Raw genomic sequence first — 23,047 nt, forward strand, 5'->3', positions numbered from 1 at the left:
ACATATAAACATTGATAAGAGAACATAAAACACAAGCTCAACTGAACCTGCTTGATGCGCGAGAACAAACCTCATTGGTTCTTGCTGAAGCTCAAAAGTGCTGCGTAACACGGGAATAAACCTCATTGGTTCTCGCTAGTCAAGCGAACATGCTTGAGCTTCCGTTTACCACAACTGATTAATGTGTTGATGAATGTTTATAGGTGAATAGAAGCCTAAATTAAATCTGTGATTGTGTCTCTTCAGAGAAAAACAAAACCTTAATTCACAATCACAATGATTGTTTGTTGTTTACTTTTTTTTTTCTCTCTTTTTGTTTTAAGGGAAAGGGAAGGAAGGAAGTTTTGTGTACTTGAGTGTTTGATTTTCTCTGACCTTGCAGATTGCTGTTTTTGGTTGTTCAATATATGCTGTTTTATTTTATCTCACCACTGGGTCTATAAAGCAAACAAAAATGTATTGAGTGTGTATTCTTTTTGCGTATTAATTTATCTTATCTATTAACTTTAAGGGATTTATTATCAATCTTGAAGCACTTAATTACGTTGTGGAAAATAACTCAGTGGTTCTATTATCAGGGGAGTGAATGAAGACAGTTTAGTTTAATTTGTTATCTTGCTTTTGTGTGTGGATTTCTGTATTATTGTTTTGTTTTTGTTTTTTTTAAATGTAGGTATGGTTGAGTGTGTGTGTATATGGTGTTGGCTCTCATGTTCACCTCTTCTTCACTTTCACGATTTTTACCTCACAAGGTTAGTTAGCTTTGTTTTCATTGATTACAAATATATATTCTATGGGTAAAAGTCTCCATGCTATCCATCTTAACATCCGTAGTTTACTCCCTAAAATTGATCAGTTTAGAGCTTGGCTGTCCTATAATAATCCCAATATAATTACTTTGTCTGAAACATGGCTTACTAATAGTACTACTGATGCTTTTATTCACCTTGAAAATTATGTAATGTATAGGGCTGACAGAGGTTCCAGGGGAGGTGGAGTCGTTACTTATATTTCATCTAATCTGAGTTCACAGCTAATTATTCCTGAGGTGAAACCTGAGCTTTTCGAAGGTATCTTTGTTAAGTTAACTCTTCATGCAAATAAACATTTGATAATAGGCAATATTTACCGACCGCCTACAGCTCCTAAACTAGAGTCTGTTAAGAACATTTTAGCTACGGTATCATTATTGGGTGACTCGAGAGAAACTATTCTACTGGGGGATTTTAATTTAAATTGGAATGATTCTTCTACAGTCAAAGAACGTAATATGGTTAATGGTGCTAATTTGACTCAAATCATCACTGAGTCCACTAGAATTTGCTCTAACTCTAAATCTCTCATTGACTGGATTCTTGTTTCTCATCCACACAGAATAATGACTTCTGGAGTTCTCTCTGACTGTTTTAGTGATCATTCCATTATTTATTGTATCTGGAAAATTGCAACTCCTCATCTTCCTCCTAAATATATCAAGGTACGGGAAACTAAATCATTTAATAATAATCTATTTGTTAATGACCTTCGTAGGATAAATTGGGATAGGTTCTACTTAATTCCTGATGTTGAAGCTGCTTGGGATTTTTTTTTATACTGAAGTTGGGCTAGTTATTGACAGGCATGCTCCATGGAAATCCATTAAGGTTAAAGGCCATCATCTGCCTTGGGTAAATGGTGTTCTTATTAATCTTTTTAAAAAGAGGGATAGGGCCTGGGTTAAACATAAACATACACAATTGCCTGAAGACTGGGAAAAATACAAACGATTACGAAATTTATGTACAACTCAAACAAGAAACGCTAAAGCCTATTTTTATCGTGATAGCCTGTCAAATGAACTAAGTAACCCAAAGCAATTCTGGAAGCGAGCTAATACTCTAATTGGTAAGTCTAATAATACTTCAAATAATATGATAATTAATAATGAAATAACTAATGATCCAGCTGTGATTTCTAATGCCTTTAGTTTGCTTTTTTCTCAAATACCGCTTATCCAACCTCCTGTTTTTCTCGCAGACCCGTGTCTTAACAGCCAACCCTGCGGAAGCTCTTTTAAATTTAGACAGGTTAGATCAACGGAAGTTCAACAGGCTATTAATAAGCTTTCCAATAGCAGTAGTCCTGGCCCTGATGGTCTTGAGGGTAAGTTCATTAAACTTGCATCGCATGTACTAGCACCACTATTGGCTGTGCTTTTTAACATGTCATTTGATACATGCGAAGTGCCTCTTGCTTGGAAATGTACTAAAGTTATTCCTTTGCACAAAGGTGGAGATTCACAAAATTTGAACAATTATAGACCAATATCAATAATTAATAGTGTGGCTCAAGTTTTTGAGAAAATAATTTTTAATCAATTATCTGGTTATTTATCTGATAATAATTTACTTACTCAATGCCAATCAGGTTTCAGAAAACACTTTTCCACTACCACTGCTCTTTTAAAACTCTCTAACGATATATTCTCTAGTTTTGATGACAATCTGTGTACCGGTGCCATTTTCTTAGATCTCTCCAAAGCCTTTGATTTAGTTGATCACTATATTCTATTGGATAAATTGCATGCTATTGGTCTTTCGAGATCATCTTTACTCTGGTTTAATTGCTATTTTCATCATCGTCGTCAGAGTGTGTCCTACAAGGGTTGTCAGTCAGATTATACAGGCATAGTAAAAGGCATCCCTCAAGGTTCTTCTTTGGGTCCATTATTATTTTCTATTTTTGTTAATGACATGCCCTTATGCTGTACAGACTGTAATATTCATCTTTATGCCGATGATACAGTCATTTACTGTAGTAAACCCACTATCTCCGGGATAAACATCGCTTTACAGCATGACTTAAATTCTATACAGCAGTGGCTATTGGCGAATAAACTTCTCCTTAATAAATCAAAGTCCTACTCTTTATTGTTCCATAGACAAGTCTTGGATACAGGTGAAAATAACCTTAATCTTTGTTTTCTTGATTCCTCTCCTTTAGAGTCAACTGAGACCTTTAAATATCTTGGTGTTTGGTTGGAAACTGACTTATCTTTCAAAACTCATGTACAAGCATTGACAAACAAACTTTACTCTCGTCTTAAAATACTTTATCAATCTGTTAAATGTTTTAATTTTCCGGTCAGGAAAAGAATAGTTTTACAGCTGCTACTGCCTATTTTGGATTATGCCGACATTATTTATCAGAACACTACTGCTTCTTGTTTGCACTCCATTGATGTGGTCTACAACAGTCTTTGCCGTTTTGTTCTCCGTTGTCCCTTCAGGACACACCGCTGTGTGTTGTACAGTAAGTTGTCCTGGTTGGCCCCTTCTGCCAGGAGACAGTCTCACTGGTTACAGTTTATTTTTAAAAGTTTTTACTTGAATTATCCAGTTTATCTCAAGCAACACTTGGTGCTTTATAATTCGCTTTACAGCCTGCGATACAATGATCAGATCTTTTTTGTTGTTCCTAGAGTTAAAAGACAAGTAGGGAAATATGCATTTTGTTTTAAGGCTCCATATGATTGGAACAATCTTCCTCTTTTTATCCGTTCTTTAACTTCACTTACAGCTTTTCGAAGGGCCCTCGTGGAATATCTTCGTAATATTTGTCTTTGTTTCTAGTTTTGTTTGTTGGACCATGGGCTTCATTGGCCATGTGTTTACTATTTCTAATTTTTATGTCTTCATTTTTATTCATTTATTTATTATTATTGTAATTCTTATCCTCAATGTTTTTTTGTGTTACTCTTACTCCTTGACCTTGTGCAATGCTAGTTATGTGGTTGTTTTTCTGTCATTTTATCTATGGGGATCGTGTTGGGTGGGGTGGGGTTGAGCATTATGAGCTGGTGTGTGTGTGTGTGTGTTGTTGTGTTTTGTTGTACTGTTTTTGACATTTGCTCTGCTGTTTTGGTTCTTTTTTTGCTTTGATGTATTGGAGGACCCCCTCGAAAACGAGATGTTTCATCTCAAGGGGTTAATCCTCGTAATAAAGATATGTTTATAAATAAATAAATAAATTCATATGGATTAGTTTTGCAATCTTTTTTCAGATTTCATCAGAAAGATCTTCATGTGTTCCGAAGTCTTGCAGGTATGGTGAGTAATTAATGACAGAATTTTCACTTTTGGCTGAACCATCCCTTTAAAGGGATTTAGGGGGAAAAACATTAACACATAAATGTAATCAAACACATCATCATACTATAAATGCACAAAAAACAGCATAGGTAGTTTTTAGAATGCAGGGTTTTTTACACATTCAAATTACATGCAATTATCATGACAAAAAAATTGTGCTGTAGTTCCATGTACATGATCCAGTCATTTGACATACTGTATATACCTTGTAAAAACATGAGAATGCACCGTTTTAAGTCATTAAATCACTGATTGAACATTAAAGTGCCTAATGAAATGTGCTTGCTTAGTTTGTGAAAGAAAACAAAAGTGTATGTAGGTTAAAAACATTATTACCCAGTAATATATATATATATATATATATATATGATGTTGGTCCATTCAAGTCTGTCGTCAACGCAAATCCCACAGGCACTTGTCAGAAACCCTCATTAGTATAAAATGGGGCAATCTACAAGAAGGGCCAAAAACAACATACTGCTTGAGTGGTGTGTAGAAAGATGCTTCACATTCTCAAAAGGGTCATCAGGAATGTTTGTGCTTTCATGTCATTAACATGAACAGGCCTTAAATCATGTAAGCAAATGTAAGTATATGTGCTTAGCGCTGAGTGGTTGTTTGGGGAAGTATAATAGGTGTACAAGCTATTCCTGCAAAGGATTCTGGAAAATGAAGATCTCTTTCCCACTCATCCGTCTCTGTATTATAAACTTGCACAATACTTGTGACGTTATTTAGGTGCCAGTTGTATCCTCCAACTATATATATCTTTTTATCCAGCAAGCAGCAGCCAGCCTCCGACTGACCAGCACGCATTGGACTGACTGTTGTCCATTGATCGGTCTCTGGAATGTAATACTCTACAGCTAGGACATCAAAGCAGCGGTCAACATGGTCCATTCTGCCACCGAGAGCATAAATACGGTTGTTTACACTGATCATAGCATGCAGGACTCTCGGCTCATTCATGGGACACTTGAAATCCCACTGATCCAAAGCTGGATCATAGCAATGAAGAGTCTTCTTATCCTCCACAGACACCCCATAACCTCCAGAGACGTAGAGTTTCTCTCCACATGTAGCTCCGGCGTGACCCCAGATTCTCCTTTTCAGGGAATCCACATAAGTCCACTCATTTTTCCTTGGACAATAGCACTCTACAGAGGACAAGCTGCCAGATCTGTTGCGTCCCCCTGTAGCATAAAGTTGTCCATGCAGTACATTAAGCTGAAACTGAATGCGGCTCTCCTGCATGGGTTGGATTCGAAGCCACTGGTTCAGATGGGGGTCATAGCGAAAGCAAATGTCAACTGCGCCCTCTCCACTGCGATATTGCAAATGCTGCCCACCCACGACGTACACAAAATTGTCGAGAACCGACACACATGCATGGCTGCATCCCATCTCCATTTCGGTCAACTCTTTGAACTGTCGCACTGTGATGTCGGGCAGATAGTAAACTTTGCTGCTTACAGTGCGATCATTGTCGGTGTAGGGTGTTCCACCAAAAGTAATGAGCGACGTAACGTCTGAGCGAATGGAAGTTCGAGGTGATTGCATTTCGTGCTGTCGGAATGGAAGGATCTGATAATTGAAGGCTTCTAGGAGAAAGTATCGACACTGCACATCCTCCACCATGATATCGACCGTTTGGACACTGTCCACAAGCTCAGACGATCGCATTAGGGGGAAGCGCACGTGGCAGAGCACTTCGCTGGCTGCAGATCGTCTGGATCCGTCATGCTGCAGCCAGCGGATCGCTGCATAGAACAAGTCGATCTCACTACAATTCTTCAACTTGTTGCTCTGAAGGAAGAAAACCAGTCGTTCCATTGGAATGTGAAGGAAATCATCCTCCTGTGCTATCTGCAGGAAGTGACGGAACGTGTAAGCATCAACCGACTGTTTAAGGGACGAGAGGCTAAAAGTGGTGGCCATCTGGCCGATATTGAGACAAGTCTCAACACTCATGGCTGATTTCAGGAACTCCTCACAAAGCTCCACCACAGGCACCATCTGCAGGAAGACAGCAGCACCAAGAACATCCTGAATGCAGTCCAAGTCCAAAGTGACCTCAGAACTGTAGGCAAAATCAATAATGTGCTTCAGTCCTCTGGCTGAAAGACCTTTTAGCTCTATGGTATTTTGGTTTGACTCCTTCATTCCTCCAGTAAACATGGCTCTGTATGGATCAAGAAGAAAAGATTTTACACTTCTGTTCAAATTGTGAAGAAAGAATCTGCAAATTTTTAAGCTAACCCTAAAGTGACTGCTCACATTTTTAGCAGCCTTGGTTCCGGAAATATTTTTCCCAGTCATTTTCTAAGTAGGCATTAAAAAAAAAAAAGAATATTAATAAAAATGAAGGCTTGACCCAAAACATTATAAACTTGATGGATATGTTCACACAAGATCTTCAATTTGTATGTTCAAGATGTCTCGGGCTGTTTCAGTGCTTTAAAGGGTGATACATTTTCTGAGATGTTAACAGATACCTGTGTTTCATAGAAGACATTGTTAGTGTTTGTGGTAATTAACAAACTATAAATAACAGTGATCAACCAATCAGAACTCAATACTGTAACGAGCTGCGCAGGGTCGAGCAAGCTTTCATCGTTTTTCACACTGTTTGAACTTGACAAAATGGCCAAGGGAATGGTTCACAAGCGCATATTTGGCCATTCTTTAAAAAGAACTGCAATGTCATCTTTTTACACAGGAGAACAACTGAGGGACTCATACATAACTATTACATAAGGTGCAAACATTCACTGATGCATTTCACATATCATACATTCACTATATGGACAAAAGAATTGGGACACACCTCGTAATTCTTGAATTCAGATGTTTCAATCAGACCCATTACCACAGGAGTACATGAGACATTCTGAAGAGATCAGTGAATTCAAGTGTGGTAATGTGATAATAGACATGTGCCGGTATTCGGTAATGCGATAAATCGCGGTAATGAATATGGACGATATTGTTATCGCGGGCACTTCAAAATACTGTGAAAAATAAAAGATTCGAATTTAGACTTTTAGAACGCGCATTAGCTAATTTTCCATCAACCGCTTAAACACTGCGTATATGCTCCGCAAAACACGTGCGCACTCTGATGTAAACAATCCCCACATGTATAAGCACTGTGTGCATGCGGCGCAGAGCGCACTCTAGTCTAATGTAAACAATCCTCACATGGAGCCCTGAACTCAACCCCATCAAACACATCTGGGATGAGCTGGAACGGAGATTGCTAGCCAGGCTTTCTCGTCCAACATCAATGTCTGACCTCAAAAATGCTCTACTGGATGAATGGGCAAATGTTCCCACAGAAACACTCCAAAAATCTTGTGGAAAGCCTTCCCACACGTGGAGTGGGAACATTCCCAAGAGTGGAAGCTGTTATAGCTGCAAAGGAGGGACCGACTCCATATTAATGTCTATATTTAGAATGCAATGTTGGTGTAATGGTCAGGTGTCCCAGTATTTTTGTCCATATAATGTATTATATACAGTGCTTGTGGAATTATTCGTACCCCTTAATTTTTTCTATACGTTTTTTGTTGCAGCCTAGGGGTTGCACAGACTAGTCAACCTTAATGCTCTGCCATGACGCTTTAAGCTTGATGTCGACTAGCCACTCGTGCCTATGGAGCGCAACAGGAAATCTTTGAAGTCACATTTTACGCTTGTTTCCAACAGTTAAAAGGAACAATAAATGCATACTCAGAGCCCTCCACAAGATATGTATGATTATACCATCTGGATGCTCAAAATGTATCGGGTGAATGCACGTTTTAAACCGCTTATTGTACATTTAATCGCCATTCTAAACTTATGCGCTGCTGCATTGTAACACACACACACACAGTATAGCTCGCACCAGAGATGGGCACTCGAGTTAGTGACTAGGACTCAAGTCGCACTTTAATAGACTTCAGACTTGACTCGGACTCGGCCTGAAATGACTTCAGACTTGACCCGACTCAACAAAGGACTCGTGAATATTTTAAAAACAACTGAAGACTTTAATCCTTAACTACTGATATCATAAAGTAATTTGTGTTTTATTTGAATGACTGGTTTTTATAAGATCTGCGTCACATATTTCCCTACATGTCATGTTAGATAGGACCCTTGTCATAGAATTCGATTACGCAGGTCTGTGTATTGTGCGTAAACTCTGAAATGTCATAAGAGTCCTATTAAACATGGCAGGAGCTTACATTTGGTTTTATTAACATGTCAAATCGTCTAGATGCAAAGAATGTGGGAAAACAATTAAAGACACCGGAGTGACAATATACAATTTTATGAGACATCGCATCCACAACGGTTAGTCACATTAACTATGATACCATTAAGCTATTATACTGTGGTGTAGCTGCATATGTCTCCTTTGGATTGCCAGCCTGTTAAAAAACATGAAAAAAAATCTAGCCTTTAAACCTAGCAAGAAAGTTTTATCAATCTTTTCGTAGTATATGCAGCTTTTCTCTCTCTTAGTGTGTCCAAGAGAAAGAGAAAAATATGTTAATCCATTTATTACTTAAAGCGCATATTTTAACGTATCGGAATCAGCATGCGTACAGTTTTCTATTGACTTAAACATTCCGAGGTTTGTTATTTTCTGATAATGACTTTTGCCAATAACAACACCGCTGTATACAAAACTGTGACTGACGCCAGCTTTCGTCCACTTAGCGACTGTATTGAAAATGACTACTCGTCTTGTTGCCAGGATGATTGTTTTGTAGATTGTTATGGAATATAAAGTAACAAGCTGGATGTATATTATCCCTTACATATTAGGCCCTTTATTACAAACAAAACAGAAAAAATCTTTTGTCGTAAACTGCATTAAGTTATTTTTTCCCAATCTACAATCCGTACACCATAATGACAAAGCAATAACAAAATAACAATAACAAAAGATTTGTTATAAATGTCCCAATTTATTAAAAATAAAAACTGAAGTAATTACATTGCACAAGTATTCATACACTTCTCTGGTTCACTTGAAATTTAGCTCAGGAGCATTTCAATTTAGCTGGATCATCTTTGGGATGTTTCTACACTTCCATTTGAGTTAACCTTTGGCAAATTAAATTGAATGGACATGATTGGAAAGGCACACACCTGTCAACAAAAGTGAAGTGGGTTTTCAGTGAAGGCATGAAAACCCACTTGGAATTTAGGGAAAAAGCACACAAAGGACTCTCAGACTGTGAGAAACAAGATTCTCTGGTCTTAGCTCCAAATTTCATGTCTGGAGGAACCCAAGCACCGCTCATCACCAGCACAACACCATCCAAAAGGTATAGAACAGTGGTGGCAGCATCATGCTGTGGGGGTGTTTTTCAGCAGCAGGAACCCGGGACTCATCAGAATTGAAGGAAAGCTCAATGCAGCAAATTACAAAGATATCTGGTCCAGAGCACTCAGAACCTCGGACTGGGCAGATGATTCACCTTTCAACAGGACAATGACCCTAAGCACACAGCCAAGACAATACAAGAGCTGCTGCTGCAGAGAAGAATGGCAAAAAATCCCCAAAATGCATATGTGCACATCAGAGTGTCACATCATAACCCAAAAAGCTATTAAGGTGCTTCAACTAATTACTTAGTTAAAGGGTTAGCCCATGATTTACTCACCCTCAAGCCATCATAGGTGTATATGGCATTCTTTTTTTCAGACAAATACAATCAGAGACAGTTCTATTAAAAAATGTCCTGACTCTTCCAAGCTTTATAATAGCAGTGAATGGTTGTTTGTTTCGGTTTTGAAGCCCATCAAAGTGCATCCATCCATGATAAAAGTCCTCCACACGGCTCAGGGGGGTTAATAAAGGCGTTCTGAAGTGAAGCGATGCGTTCGTGTAAGAGAAATATCCATATTTAAAACTTTATCAACTAAATTAACTAGCTTCCAGCAGACGACCATACGCATACTACGCAAGTCGACTTGCGTCACAAGTTACTCTTGTGGCGCATGTATGACGTAGGATGTAGGAGTATCGTAAGTTTAGACGCCTCTCGTGTCGTTTTAGACTTCTAATTCTTAACTGGTGTTTTGTTTTGCTCTATCCTCTGCGCTTCCACGTTAGTCATTACGTCATGCATAAAGGGTCACTCTTCCACCGTAAATCGATGCGTACGGCTGTTTGCCGGAAGCTAGTTATTTTAGTCAATAAAGTTTTAAATATGGATATTTTTCTTAAACGAACGCATCACTTCACTTCAGAAGGCCTTCATTAACCCCTCTGAGCTGTGTGGAGGACTTTTATCATATATCATTCGGGTAATTTTAGTTTTTGGGTGAACTAACCCTTTAAGGGTATGAATACATATGCAATGTAATTATTTTAGGTTTTCCTTTTTAATAAATTTGCAAAGTTTTTATCTGTCATTATGGTGAATAGAGGGATTTTAATTACTTTTTTGCACATCATTCTACAGTTTAGCATAAAGCCCAAAGTATACTTCGTCCGTAATTGTCGTCGTCTCCTCCATAATTTCCGACATCAAGAGGGTCCGCGGACGTTCGCGTGCAGCCCAATTTTGGTGACCATGCAGTTAGTTCGTGTACAACAGCGCATGTCCAAGTAACTTGAGCGCTTTGAAAACAAATTCCACTAGATAGCGCATCTTTCCGCACTCACGGCCAAAGTAGTATACTTTGAAAGGCTTGCGCGCACTGACAGAGCAGAACATGGAACATTTTAAATTAAGCCTGCAACAAAATGTGAAAAAAAAATTACAAATACTTTCGGAAGGCACTGTATATGAGCCATGTTACCCCAGCACAAATTTGCTTATGCAATTAGTAACTTAAATTGAGCAAATTTAATACAGCACTGGAGTCCTGCGTCACACTAGTAGTGGATTGTGATGCGCAGTTGCAAAAATACATTATCAGAGCTGTGCGCTTCGGTTGACGCTTCTGCTTAATTCTCAGTTTTACACTGCGTCTCATTTCGAAGGCTGCGTCCACTGGAGGTACATTTGTCAGCCGCATACGTCATAAAAGGAGTCTTATTTCAGAACAGTGACCATTATAAAATTGACCGAAATTCCTAGTGAAGCATAAATTTCTTATTGAATTTGGAATATAGGGGTCAGTTTATTAAAATGAAGCAGCCTCAATGATGTATGCGGCCAACAAATGCGACCTCCGGAGGACACAGCCTTTGAAATGAGACATAGCCAAAGTGTATTTATATCTGCAACCTTAAAAACAGGTTGAGAGACTATGATGAATGATTACCTCACAATGAACAACGGTAAGCAGGTGCAAAGGATTTTATCAACATGAAATACATATAGCACATCTCTATTGCTCACATACTAGTTATTATCTCTCTGCATGCCAACTAGGGCTGCACTATAAATCATTTTAGCATCGATATCACAATGTGCATATCCACGATAGTCATATTGCAAGATGTGCGATGTCAAGTATAATGATCATATGATCTGTACGGACCAGGCACCACGGTTTGAAACGCACATGATTCTCGGATTAATTGCAAAGCTGTCAGTTTAAACATTCAAGTGATTGTAATTATCAGAGCGTAAGAAGACACGAAAGAAGACTTGCACGTCTTCTTTTATAGTTTTAACAGAGCAACACCACGCGAATAACGAATTCCATTCACACCTATTTGTGCTAGAAGGGACAAATAAGAAAAATGGATTCGTATCAATATATTGGATCCGTGCATTCGGTCTTAAAGTGACAGCAGCACAATTGTCCTGCTGCTGTCTGTGTCATAGATGTTAATCACAACAAAATACAAAGAGAAAATCACTTTTGTAGCTGTAACAAAGAATAATTTAAATGTATACAGTGAAGACTATGCAGTGTTATTTTACATTTGATTATTCAAATGAATACTGTTGGACTGAATACTGTTAGACTTACCTGTTTATTTCATTTGTATCTTTGTTTTATTGTATTTATTTTGTAATTTGTTTCACTCTAAAATCCCCCCAATCATTTTAGAAGATTAATTCTTTCCCAATAGAGCTTTTCCAGTCATCTGGTGAAATTGTTTTCATATATATATATAAAAAACAAAATATCGCATTTACAGTGTTTTCCAATATCATGCAGTCCTAAACATGAGGTTTCGTAATGTTAAAGGGATAATTCATATAAAATGAAAGTTATGTCATACCTTTCATTTTATATGAATTATCCCTTTAACAATTTCATGCAAACAACTCAATAGTGGTTATGCCTGTAGTTCAAATGGCTAATGAACTTCAAGCATCAATCATTTTTGGGCTTATGCTCAAATTTTGGGAGTGTACACAGCAGCACCTCATCTATTCTAGATCCTTCTTGGTATTTCATTCTGCTTTCAGTGCTTTAATGCCAACAAATGTTCTGGTTTGTGTCTCTGTAGTGTCTCATTTGACCCGCAGCTTATAACTATATTAGGTTTGTATATTTAATTTATGTCTAATAGTTTTGAAACCATCTATATGTTAGTGTACTCCTTAAAAGGGCATTACATGAGAAATCAAAATGTCCTTGATTTTTTTGGCATATAAGAGTATACCATTAAAATATCCAAGTTGTATAGCTTAAAACAACCTCCTACGTACAAAAAGAGCATTAATTTAACCAAGCTCCAAAAATAGCTTGTTTGGATATTGTGGGAACTTTTGAATATGACTGCCTCCAGAGCAAGATACTGATGAATATTTGGCCCACTTAACACGTCAAAAGCAAATAGAACCCAATGTAATCACTGACGCCGAATACAGTATACAGTATACCCGTTCAATTTCTGATGTACTCCATGTGCTTCTACTCCCGACAACAGGACAAATGGAAAAGTAAAAAAAACATTTGCTTTGATGCGTCCAGTTTAAAAACCATGCTAGCATCTGTACAGCCTTCAGAAGGATCCCAGCGTCAGGAACTGGCAGATTATTTTTAATGGCATCCCGGATCGCGTCGGAGGTTTATATGTTTGTTTGGAGAATTAGACTGCAGATTGTTTTGTAAACAAGGCATAGTGCAAAAGAGTTTGCAAAAGATTTTTGTTGAAAAATGAATCAGTCAACTGTATTGGATCTGACAACTGTTTGCAACTGTAATTAGACTAATGATGCTTTGCTTTGCCTGTAAATGGTGGTTTTAAATGGATAATGCTTTACTTACACTTACATACAATAGCAGGGGGCTGTTAATATTTTTTTCCCATGCGTTAGCCAATCACAACAGAAGGGCCAGAATGAGGGTTGAAAATAAATATTTTTCGTGAATATACAACTTTTTGTTTGTTTAAAAAAAAAAAGCCTAAAGAAACATTAAATTAATTAAAAAAATCCATGTTATGACCCCTTTAACACTGACAAAATCTATATCTTATATATCTAAGTCTATATATGCAGTAGCCACGTGGTTTAATTGGGTCATCAATAAGACAAGGATTAACCTTGTAACTTATTTCTCGATTTACAGCTCAGTTGGCTGGTGTTAACAAACTGTGTATATCTCACCTGAAGTAGTCACTGCAGGAGGCCAAAACCGCTTTGTGAACCTCGAAGCGCTCGTTGTCAATGGCCAGAACCACATCCAGCAACTGACCTTGATCACGCAACGCAGACAACCCCCTCAGGAGAGTGTTGCTGTGGCTGGGGGCCGAGAAAGTACAACGGAGCGCGCTATTCTTGTTGTTAGCCATGCTGGAAAAGAAAGAGAATCAGTTTACGAGGAATTGTATCTCTCACCACTCCCTGATCATTGTCTCTGGCTACACAGCCCACAGAACTTCAGAAGTAGCTTGATGAGTTTGCGGTTTCCTGACGCTCCACCAATTGGTCTCAGTTTCTAAACTGACGCATCAACATGATCCCTGTAATAGCACTTACTTTTAAATTATTCAAAAGAACGGATAAATAACCTATTTGGATACAGAACCCATAAGCTCCACAAAAACCAAGCAACAAGCAGTCGTTGGAATTTTATTGACTGATCTTGATGGAATCATTTTTGTAACTTTAATAAGGATTAATCTATAGTATTTATAACAAAAGAAAACCATGCAGAGTTATTTTCTGTTCCTGAAATTTGTTCAGTTGTATTTATTTTAGCCAATTCTAATTAGTTTATTTGTTCTTATTTTAATACTGACTGCTTACTTGTCTTTAATAATGTTTGAAATGTCTATTACTTAGTCTAGTTGTTTTTGTTCATGGTATTCAGCTGCAACAGAGACAAGCATTTACACTGGCACAAAAAAATCCAATCAAAAAAAATCCAATCAAAAAGCCACTACAAGGCGAGGATGACACGTTTATTCACAAAGATAGCTTAATGTTGTATTATAAGACAGACGTGCCTGTATGCACTCGCTCACAGCTTTTTGAGGAGGAAACTTTATATTTATCTTTGTAAAGAAAAGAAATTGCACGAACACAGAAACAATCAGGAGCTGGTTTTCAACCTCTGCCCGTGACTTTTATAAACAAAACAGCTTCACTACTGAAAGCTACATTATATTTCTCAGCAATGAGGTGATAACTTCACTGTAATTAATTATCTCTCTCTCTCTACTTTAAAACATTCATGAGTCATGACAGCTGTTATCTTATCCATGCTGGCAAATAATCATTATCACCCAACATGATATATAAATAATTTGAAAAGCAAGGCCATTCAAAACCAGGGTCTAGCATGTGCATAGTAAATGATCACCAAAAATTATTTTGGCCAGGATTTAATGTAAACACATATCGGATACCAGTCCTGTCTAAAGTGAATGTAAACAGGTGGGCCAAAAAATCTGATATGGTCACAAGATCGGATCTGTGCATTAAGACTTGCAGTGTAAATGCAGCCAAAGACAGCAAAAAAAAAAAAAAACACAGAATAAATATGTTTGATATCTAAATGTTTGTATTCATCTTATTAGAATCGAAACTGGGAATTAAGCTGAATCGCTAGAGTTCAAATGATACCTAACCCTACCTGGAGGGCCACTGTCTTGCAGAGTTTAGCTCCAACCCTGATAAAACTCACCTACCTGTAGTTTTCTAGTAATCCTAAAGACATTGATTAGCTGGTTCAGGTGTGTTTGATTAGGGTTGGAGCTGAAATCTGCAGGACAGTCGCCTTCCAGGACAGAGCTTGCCCATCCCTGTAGACTAAAATGTTATCATATTATGGCTGATAACAACATATTAATCCCTTATATTAGTCTGTCAAAATTAATTGAATTAAACATTCAAATGAAAATCAATCATCTCCTATATTCTGCATGTGAACTTTTGACATAATTCTAATGTACATTAGGCTGAAAAAACTAATCAATAAAATTGATTATAATGAAAATCAACAATGAAATTGATTATTGATTAGCCGTGTCTGTGTGTAGTGAATTAACACATTTCTATGGACAAAACGCATATGGAAAATAGTGGAGGATACAGAGTGAACTGTTACAGGACAGGTGCATGACCCAAACCAAAACACGAGAATGCTTTAGTTTATATTAAAGGTGAAGTAAGCGCTTCTGAGAATTGCTGTTGATAATTGAAATCACCACCCAAACAAACAATTTTGTGAATATTTGTTAGATGTCTGTTCTGTGTGTGCTGAAAAAAGGTGTTTGTACATAATCCTGACTGTGGAAAATGGATCAAAAAAAGTGGATCAGATCGAGCACCACAAATCTTGTATCCAATCAGCAATAGTGGGTGAGTGAGCAGGTGGGACATTTGTTGAAAGACTGAAGAAAGTGAAATGGCTGAAATATTATCAAAGAGAAAAAAGTCAGTGGTTAATATTGGAAAAGTTTTCCAGCGTTGGAGAGATGTTAGAATGGGTAGGCCTGAAAACGGGTGCCGGGGTTGCTTTGTTTCTACTTGATATGAGAGTAACATTGGTTTTGCCATGTTTCATATGGAAGTAAAATAATGAAAAATGTTTTTGAAACAAAAAAGCTTGTTGAATTGCACTTATTTGACAAAAAAAAAATAGGCATTGCATTAACCGTGCTTGCATTTTAATGCATTGTATTTTTAGGGCTTGCATTTGTATGGGCTGAAATTCAACATGGTTGAATATTTAAACAGTGAATATTTCAATTCAAAACATTTCACACACATTATCATTTTTACAAATTCATTAATCCATATTCACCTTTCAGATTTCACTTCCAACGTGTTCATTCGGTTTAAAATACAACCTATAATATTCGACAGGCAATTTTCAGTCCATTTTATTTCGCCTTACAAATTCGCATCCACAAATTTAGTGGTTCAAATTCGACAGAAAATTCGACATTTGACATCTGGGAACGGCAGGAATAGAAGTAGATTACCGACTAATAATCTCCATTGCTGTTAGTCGACCTCACCAGCAGGAGGTGCAAGCGGCTGTCTATGAAGACCAGAGCAATGGGTGAGAGAGTCATTCATTCATTAAAAACGGATTTACAGAAATGGAGCAAGTGAAAGTGAAATGAAAGTGAAATACTGGCAGGCTTGACATTGAACGTTTCATATTTGCAAGTTAATTGACCTAAAGTTAAGTGATGTTTGTTATTCCCTGTGTATGAGTAATGGACTAGTCCTTTGTGTATACAAGTTCCCCATGTGTGTCATTTGGGAGGTCATGTTTTTTGTTTAGTTTGGTTTGCTTAGTTGGTTTGAATACATGTTAAGTTTGGTTCTGTTCAGTTGACCCTTTTTATGGGCCTAGACCTGACTTTATTTTGTTCAGTTTTCAATTAATTTAATTTGTAACTTTGTTTGGCATTTAATAAATAATTTTCTTTGTTTGGAAATCCTGCATTCTTTGCCCTTGACTGCTTGGTCCCTCACACAGTCCCTTAAGTCAAGTCAAGTCAAGTCAAATATATTTATATAGCGCTTTTCACAATACAGATTGTATCAAAGCTGCTTCACAGTATCAATCAAAAGAACTTAACAGTGTTTGTTTATTACTGGAAAACGACATCCAAGTTTGGTAGAGCTGATCAATGGTATGATGGGTCATTTAATTTGAATATCCCCAACTGAGCAAGCCAAAGGCAACAGTGGCAAGGAACCGAAAAACTCCATCAAGTGACCAGATGGTGTCCTAAAACTCCATCAGATGACCCAATGGAGAAAAAAAAACCTTGGGAGAACCCAGGCTCAGTCGGGGCCAGTTCTCCTCTGGCGTTTATGAAGTAGAGGCCGAATTTACAGTAACTGTAAGATAAAAAATGTATATGAATGCCTGGCTAAATAGATGCGTCTTTAGTCTAGTTTTAAACTGGGAGAACGAGTCTGAGCAACGAACAATATCAGGAAGGCTATTCCAGAGCTTCGGAGCTAAATGTGAAAATGCTCTCCCTCCTTTGGTGGATCTGGATATCCTAGGAATGACCAGAAGCCTCGAATTTAGTAATCTTAAAGAGTGCGATGGATTATAGGGCGATAGAAGATCCGTTAAATAGACTGGAGCTAAACCATTTAGAGCTTTATAGGTCAAAAGCAATACCTTGTAATTAATACGGAACTTTATACTTTAACTTGCAAATATCAAACGTTCAATGTCAAGCCTGCCAGTATTTCACTGGGAAATGCTAAGCGTGAAACTTTGCGCAATACGTTCATATTCTGAGTCCATCTGCTTGCCTAGCCTACATCCCTGATAAGGTGCGAGTTTAGTATTTTATATCACTATAGGCGATTAGTCCATTAAGCTACTTTACGCGACGGCAGGGGAGTCCTGGAGGGAATACTGAGGGAACCCCCAGTTCTGAAGCACAGCTCCGCGATATAAAGTTAAGGAAACTAAACAACCGAGAGAAATCTGTCTACTTCCTCAGATTTAACGTTTGATCTGTACGTCAGCATCGGGGAATAACGTTATGTTCACGGTAGAGAAAACTGCAAATGTGCAAAACTAACTGTGAAGACTTAAATGTAAACACAGCTTTTGTGTCTTTGTCAGCTTTCCCATATATAGTTTCTACTGGTCCTGATAAACATCACACATACTGACCGCTTGCTCCATTTCTGTAAATCCGTTTTTAATGAATGAATGACTCTCGCTCTGGTCTTCATAGACAGCCGCTTGCACCAACTGCTGGTGAGGTCGACTAACAGCAATGGAGATTGTTAGTCGGTAATCTACTTCTATTCCTGCCGTTCCCAGATGTCAAATGTCGAATTTTCTGTCGAACTTGAAACACTGAATTTGTGGAAGCGAATTTGTAAGGAAAAATAAAATGGACTGAAAATTGCCTGTCGAATATTATAGGTTGTATTTTAAACAGAATGAACACTTTCGAAGTGAAATCTGAAAGTTGAATATGAATTATTGAATTTTTAATAATGAAAATGTGTGTGAAATGTTTTGAATTGAAATATTCACAGCTTAAATATTCAAAATGCCCTAAAATTACAATGCATTAAAATGCAAGCAGTGTTAATGCAATGCCTATTTTTTTTTTTTTTTTTTTTTTTTAGTGCAATTCAACCAGCTTTTTTGTTTAAAAAACATTTGTGATTATTTTACTTCCATAGTTTCATATAACCAAGTTATAGTTATATATGTTGTAGTTGTTGAATCACAGCTGTTTCACTTGATGGCATACTTATGGGGGTGGACCAATGAAGGGAGGGGTGTGTTTCTTCTGGGTTGGGGTGTGTTTATTTGGGTGTCAATTTCAAATATCAACAGTGTTTCTCAGAAATGGCTTATACACCTTGAAGAGCTTCAACCCAAAGCCTACGCATTTACCGCGGCTTGCCCTCTCCTGCTTTGACAGATGCATGTGCTGTTTAATGCTTTTGAGGCATGTTTTCCTCAAAGCATAACTTACATTTTACAGTTATATCCTTTTCTCATTTTCCTGAAATATTTCTTGTTAGAAATTTGATCTAGATTTAAATTTCTACATTTAACACAAGTAATCGTTTTATTTTACAAGTATTTTTATTTACACAAGTATTTTAATGAGAGCAGTAACAGTAAAGGGACTATTGTTGGAGTAGCCTATAAATGTAAAATCATTAAGCTACTCAGGGCCGGATTATCCATAGACGGGATTGGGCGAGTGCCCAGGGGCACCAGCCAATCGGGGGGCACCCAGGGCCGGATTATCCAATGGGCATTATGGGACCCATGCGAGTGGAAGAAAAAAATCCTTCTTTTTTTACATTTCCGATAACGGAGCGTATATTTTCCTGTCTTTTTGGCAAAAAGACGCCCACCACTAAATATCTACAGTGGCATAGGTCATAGGGCATGAGGTGCTTGAAAGTAGCTTTTGACGCGTTCGACCCGAGTTCGAATCCGCGCTTTGCCGAACTCGCTCTTCTCCCTTTTCCCAACACATAAGAGATGTAAAATTTATACACTAAAATAAAGGTCTCTAGCGTTATATTTTGCCAACAAACTAAAATTGAAACCGTGAAATGGCTTTGCGCCTTTATAAAACAGCAAAATACTTTAAGTAGCCTATATAGGCAGTCTGTTTGTGCAGCGTGATTTAAAGAAAAGTTTGCACTTTGCTCAGCATGGTGATCTGGTGGTTTCTCCAAAATAAAAGCTCAAGGGTTTATTTCTTGCAAGTGAAATTAGGACAAAAGTATTGTAATTTTCCTATACTATAGTGTAATGTAAAATATACTTTTGAAATATTCTATTTTCATATAGTACATTTATAGGCTATATGGATTTTACGTCATAGGAATAATTATATAAATCATTATTATAATAATTGTTTGGCATCCTAAAACACCAGTGATAATGTAATGTAGACTGAGACTCTATATCATAACTAAAAAAAAATGTTTGAGCCCTCTTTAATGTCCAGGTACAAGTCAGTGCTTTTTCTTTGTGCACAGTTCATGGGTTGAAGCTCTTAATTTTGAGCTCTCAAAGTGCACCAGATTGATGCACTAAAAGGTGCTATATGTATTTTTAGCGGCATCTATCGGTGATGTTTCAGATTGCAACCAATTTTTACAAGAGCGCTCGTGCTCTTGGGCGTGCTCGAACACACGAGCGAGCACTCATGGTACCGGCCACACTGAGACTTTCAACACACCGGAGAAAGCATCACACAACATGCTGGAAACTCATGTAAACTCCCACTGCAACGTTACAATAATAGGCTACTTTTATCAGCTTGACGTTGAACTAATGCTCCATGCTCGGACCATGATAACGTTACATTGACTGCATTTAGCCGGCATGTGGTGTTAGCATAAGGCATTTCATTAACTATTCGTGTATCTTTCACAATCAGGCAGCGCAATGTCAACATAGATGAATGTATAATATGATAACGAAAACGGTTAGTGACTAGACTGAACAATTTCAGTGTAACAGTAAGATCGTAGGAAGTAACATTACTGTACTGAACGTGTCTGGAAATGTGTATTATAAACAATATGATAGTAGTGGGATGAGTGTACATAAAATAAAAGTTACATCCTAAAGCACCTACTTTTTGTTATCCTGGAAGAGTCTTTTGTATTAATTTCATGTCTCATGTATGTTGTAGTTCACCTTGCTATTTCATTACAGTTTACCATTATTTATTTCAGCATATCTGAAAACTTGTAATTTATCACAATATAAATAGCGGAGGTCTCTCCATAATTCAAACGCTCTGCCGATGTTGATCCGTGTTTTCGTCCTAAGCCGATCCGATTCACGTTTCGCCTGACGAGCTTCAGCAGATACATTTTTGTTTTGTTTTTTATATTTATGTGGAGTTTGTGTTGGAGTGTGTGTTGTGCTGGAGGCAGGTCGTTTTTTGGTGTTATCAGACTCATGTCGTTAGCTGCAGTGCCGTCGCATAGACTGTATATTAAAAGGAGAGAGGCTCGGGAGCGCGCATGCACGTCACATCCGATGGATTTCGCAGAAAATCCGACCCCGAGACTTCACATTGAAATAGGAATACTGGCCTTCAGAGGTAATAGCAAAACGGAACAAGTGGATCATTGTAATGTGTGATTACAACCCCTTTACACACAGGCAATAAAAAAAGGATTCATTTTAGAAGAAAAGTTCCATATAGCACCTTTAACCTTAAAATGTACAAAATTTTCTTGCGGGGAAGCATGCCCCCGAACCCCCTCTTGAGGGACAGAGGTTTACAAAACTATCTCACCCTACATAGTTTTACAAAATCCTATGGGAAAGAACGATCATTTATGAACTTTACTCCAGCATAGTACAATCAAGTTCCTTTTAAGTCAGTAAAACTGTTAATGCCAAATTAAAATGTCCTTGAACAAACTACATTTGCCCAAGACATTGTGCCCAGGGGCCTCTGAATTCTTAATCCGGCCCTGAGGCTATTATGTTCAGTCGAGTAAATGTGTGTGTTCCTCATACCTTGTACAAGTTAACATTTTGTGCTTTTGTTTCTGTTTATTAGGGCCCGAGCACCGATGGTGTGAGGAGTCTGAGGACCCTCTTGGAATTGCTCCGTTTATTAAAATTTTTGATTTAGTCATTTTAACTTCTGCTTTAAAATGGTAAATAACCAGTTGATATTTTTTGGTTTAGAATGTAATGTTAATTAACCCTTTTTTGAACAAACAATGTATAGCCTACATAGATACATTCCCTATATTTGTTTTCATAGCCTTCATATTTCACATTATTTTGAGGACAACATTGGGAAGGATATGAAATAATAGTTTTAAATTAATTAATTTTTTTATTTAAAATATAATTTGTGGATTTTTTTTATCTGATTAATCGATTAATCAATGAAATAATCAACAGATTAATCGATTAACAAAATAATCATTAGTTGCAGCCCTAATGTACAGTATAAATAATGGATACTAATTTAAAAATTTGCTAAATATTACATTAAACATTCTTAAATTATTAGTGTTTTAGTTTTGAAAGGCAATCTAAACGTAAAAATAGGGGAAAGAGCATGCACAATGACAACTTTCAATTTATATCCAACTGATAGGAATAAATGTAAAAAAAAAACCCAAAAAACTCTTAATATCGCTGAATTACCAATACAGGACAGATGAAATGCAATTCCTACACAGCTGGTCATGTGATGTCAACATGGCTGCGCCCATAAGAGGGCGACCCACTCCATGCAAAACAAAAACAATTTTTTTCTTGAAAAATATGTCTGAAGCCTTCTTCATTATATATGTTGGGGTAAATATCATTGTAATGATATTTTTCAAAAGTACTTTTCATTTCTTTACGTATAAAACTTTAACAAAACATTACTGAGTGCACCTAATATTCAAAAAATGTCTAAATAAAGACTGAATAATAAAACCAATGAATTTAGTTTTCTTTACTAATATTAGCACTTAACCCTGTTGAATTTTGGAGCAACCTCTCTCTATGCATGCATCAAACGCCTCGTATGCCACAGTTCATGCTACATCCGATGCATACCTGCTTTGAGCTCGATTCACAGAGAACTCCACACCATCTGACTCCGCCATGCTCAGCGAGGATGAGGATGAGGATGAGGAAGGTCATCATGTGCAGAAGCCCAAATAACCGCAAACCATTCTCAGTCTTAATAAAATAGGGAATACAACACGTCAATGACAACAACAACAACCCATATCATACTTACAGTTTCAAGTGCATAGTCTGCTACGAGACAATGAGAACATTAGAAAGGAAAGTAATGATTTCTACTGCATTAATATTGTGGGGCCTGAACACTAGTACAGAGTTGTTCAGCTCACCTGCACGCGCCTCTCACCCTCTCTGCTCGACCCCGCGGTTTCAGCTGCGCGCTCACGAGCTCCTTCGCATTACATCTGCCCCCAAATGACACAGCTAATCAGAATAAAGCACGTGTATTCATGTAAATACATTTGCATGGGGGGAATAATGCATTTATACCTAGCCTGGCGAGTTTGTTGCAATGTTTTTAT

At 37.5% G+C, this 23,047-nt stretch overlaps 1 protein-coding gene across 2 annotated transcripts; it reads right to left on the reverse strand.

Moving 5' to 3' along the window:
- Positions 1 to 4,285: 4,285 nt before the first annotated feature.
- Positions 4,286 to 23,031, reverse strand: klhl26 (kelch-like family member 26). 2 transcript variants are annotated; one of them, XM_056266533.1, is made up of 5 exons: positions 23,016 to 23,031; positions 22,856 to 22,930; positions 22,554 to 22,679; positions 13,655 to 13,840; positions 4,286 to 6,312 (listed from the first exon to the last, which is right to left on the reverse strand). In XM_056266533.1, exons 3-5 carry the CDS (start codon positions 22,601 to 22,603, stop codon positions 4,731 to 4,733), a joined length of 1,818 nt encoding a protein of 605 aa, XP_056122508.1. In that variant the 5' UTR covers positions 22,604 to 22,679; positions 22,856 to 22,930; positions 23,016 to 23,031; the 3' UTR covers positions 4,286 to 4,730. The 2 variants fall into 2 exon arrangements, with proteins under 2 accessions (XP_056122508.1, XP_056122507.1); XM_056266532.1 differs by having other exon boundaries at positions 22,856 to 23,025.
- Between the last annotated feature and the right edge of the window lie 16 nt (positions 23,032 to 23,047).

Source organism: Rhinichthys klamathensis, unplaced genomic scaffold, assembly GCF_029890125.1.
Source record: "Rhinichthys klamathensis goyatoka isolate OS25496 unplaced genomic scaffold, OSU_Roscu_1.1 h1tg000249l_1, whole genome shotgun sequence".
NCBI lineage: Eukaryota > Metazoa > Chordata > Actinopteri > Cypriniformes > Leuciscidae > Rhinichthys > Rhinichthys klamathensis.

What these genes read in the sequence shown, in the direction of transcription:
- klhl26 (XM_056266533.1), bottom strand. Translation starts at nt 22,603, where the DNA reads ATGGCGGAGTCAGATGGTGTGGAGTTCTCTGTGAATCGAGCTCAAAGC. An exon ending in GTGAATCGAGCTCAAAGCAG is followed by an intron (nt 13,841 to 22,553) that starts GTATGCATCGGA and finishes TTTCTTTTCCAG; the next exon opens with CATGGCTAACAACAAGAATA. An exon ending in TCCTGCAGTGACTACTTCAG is followed by an intron (nt 6,313 to 13,654) that starts GTGAGATATACA and finishes TGATCCATACAG; the next exon opens with AGCCATGTTTACTGGAGGAA.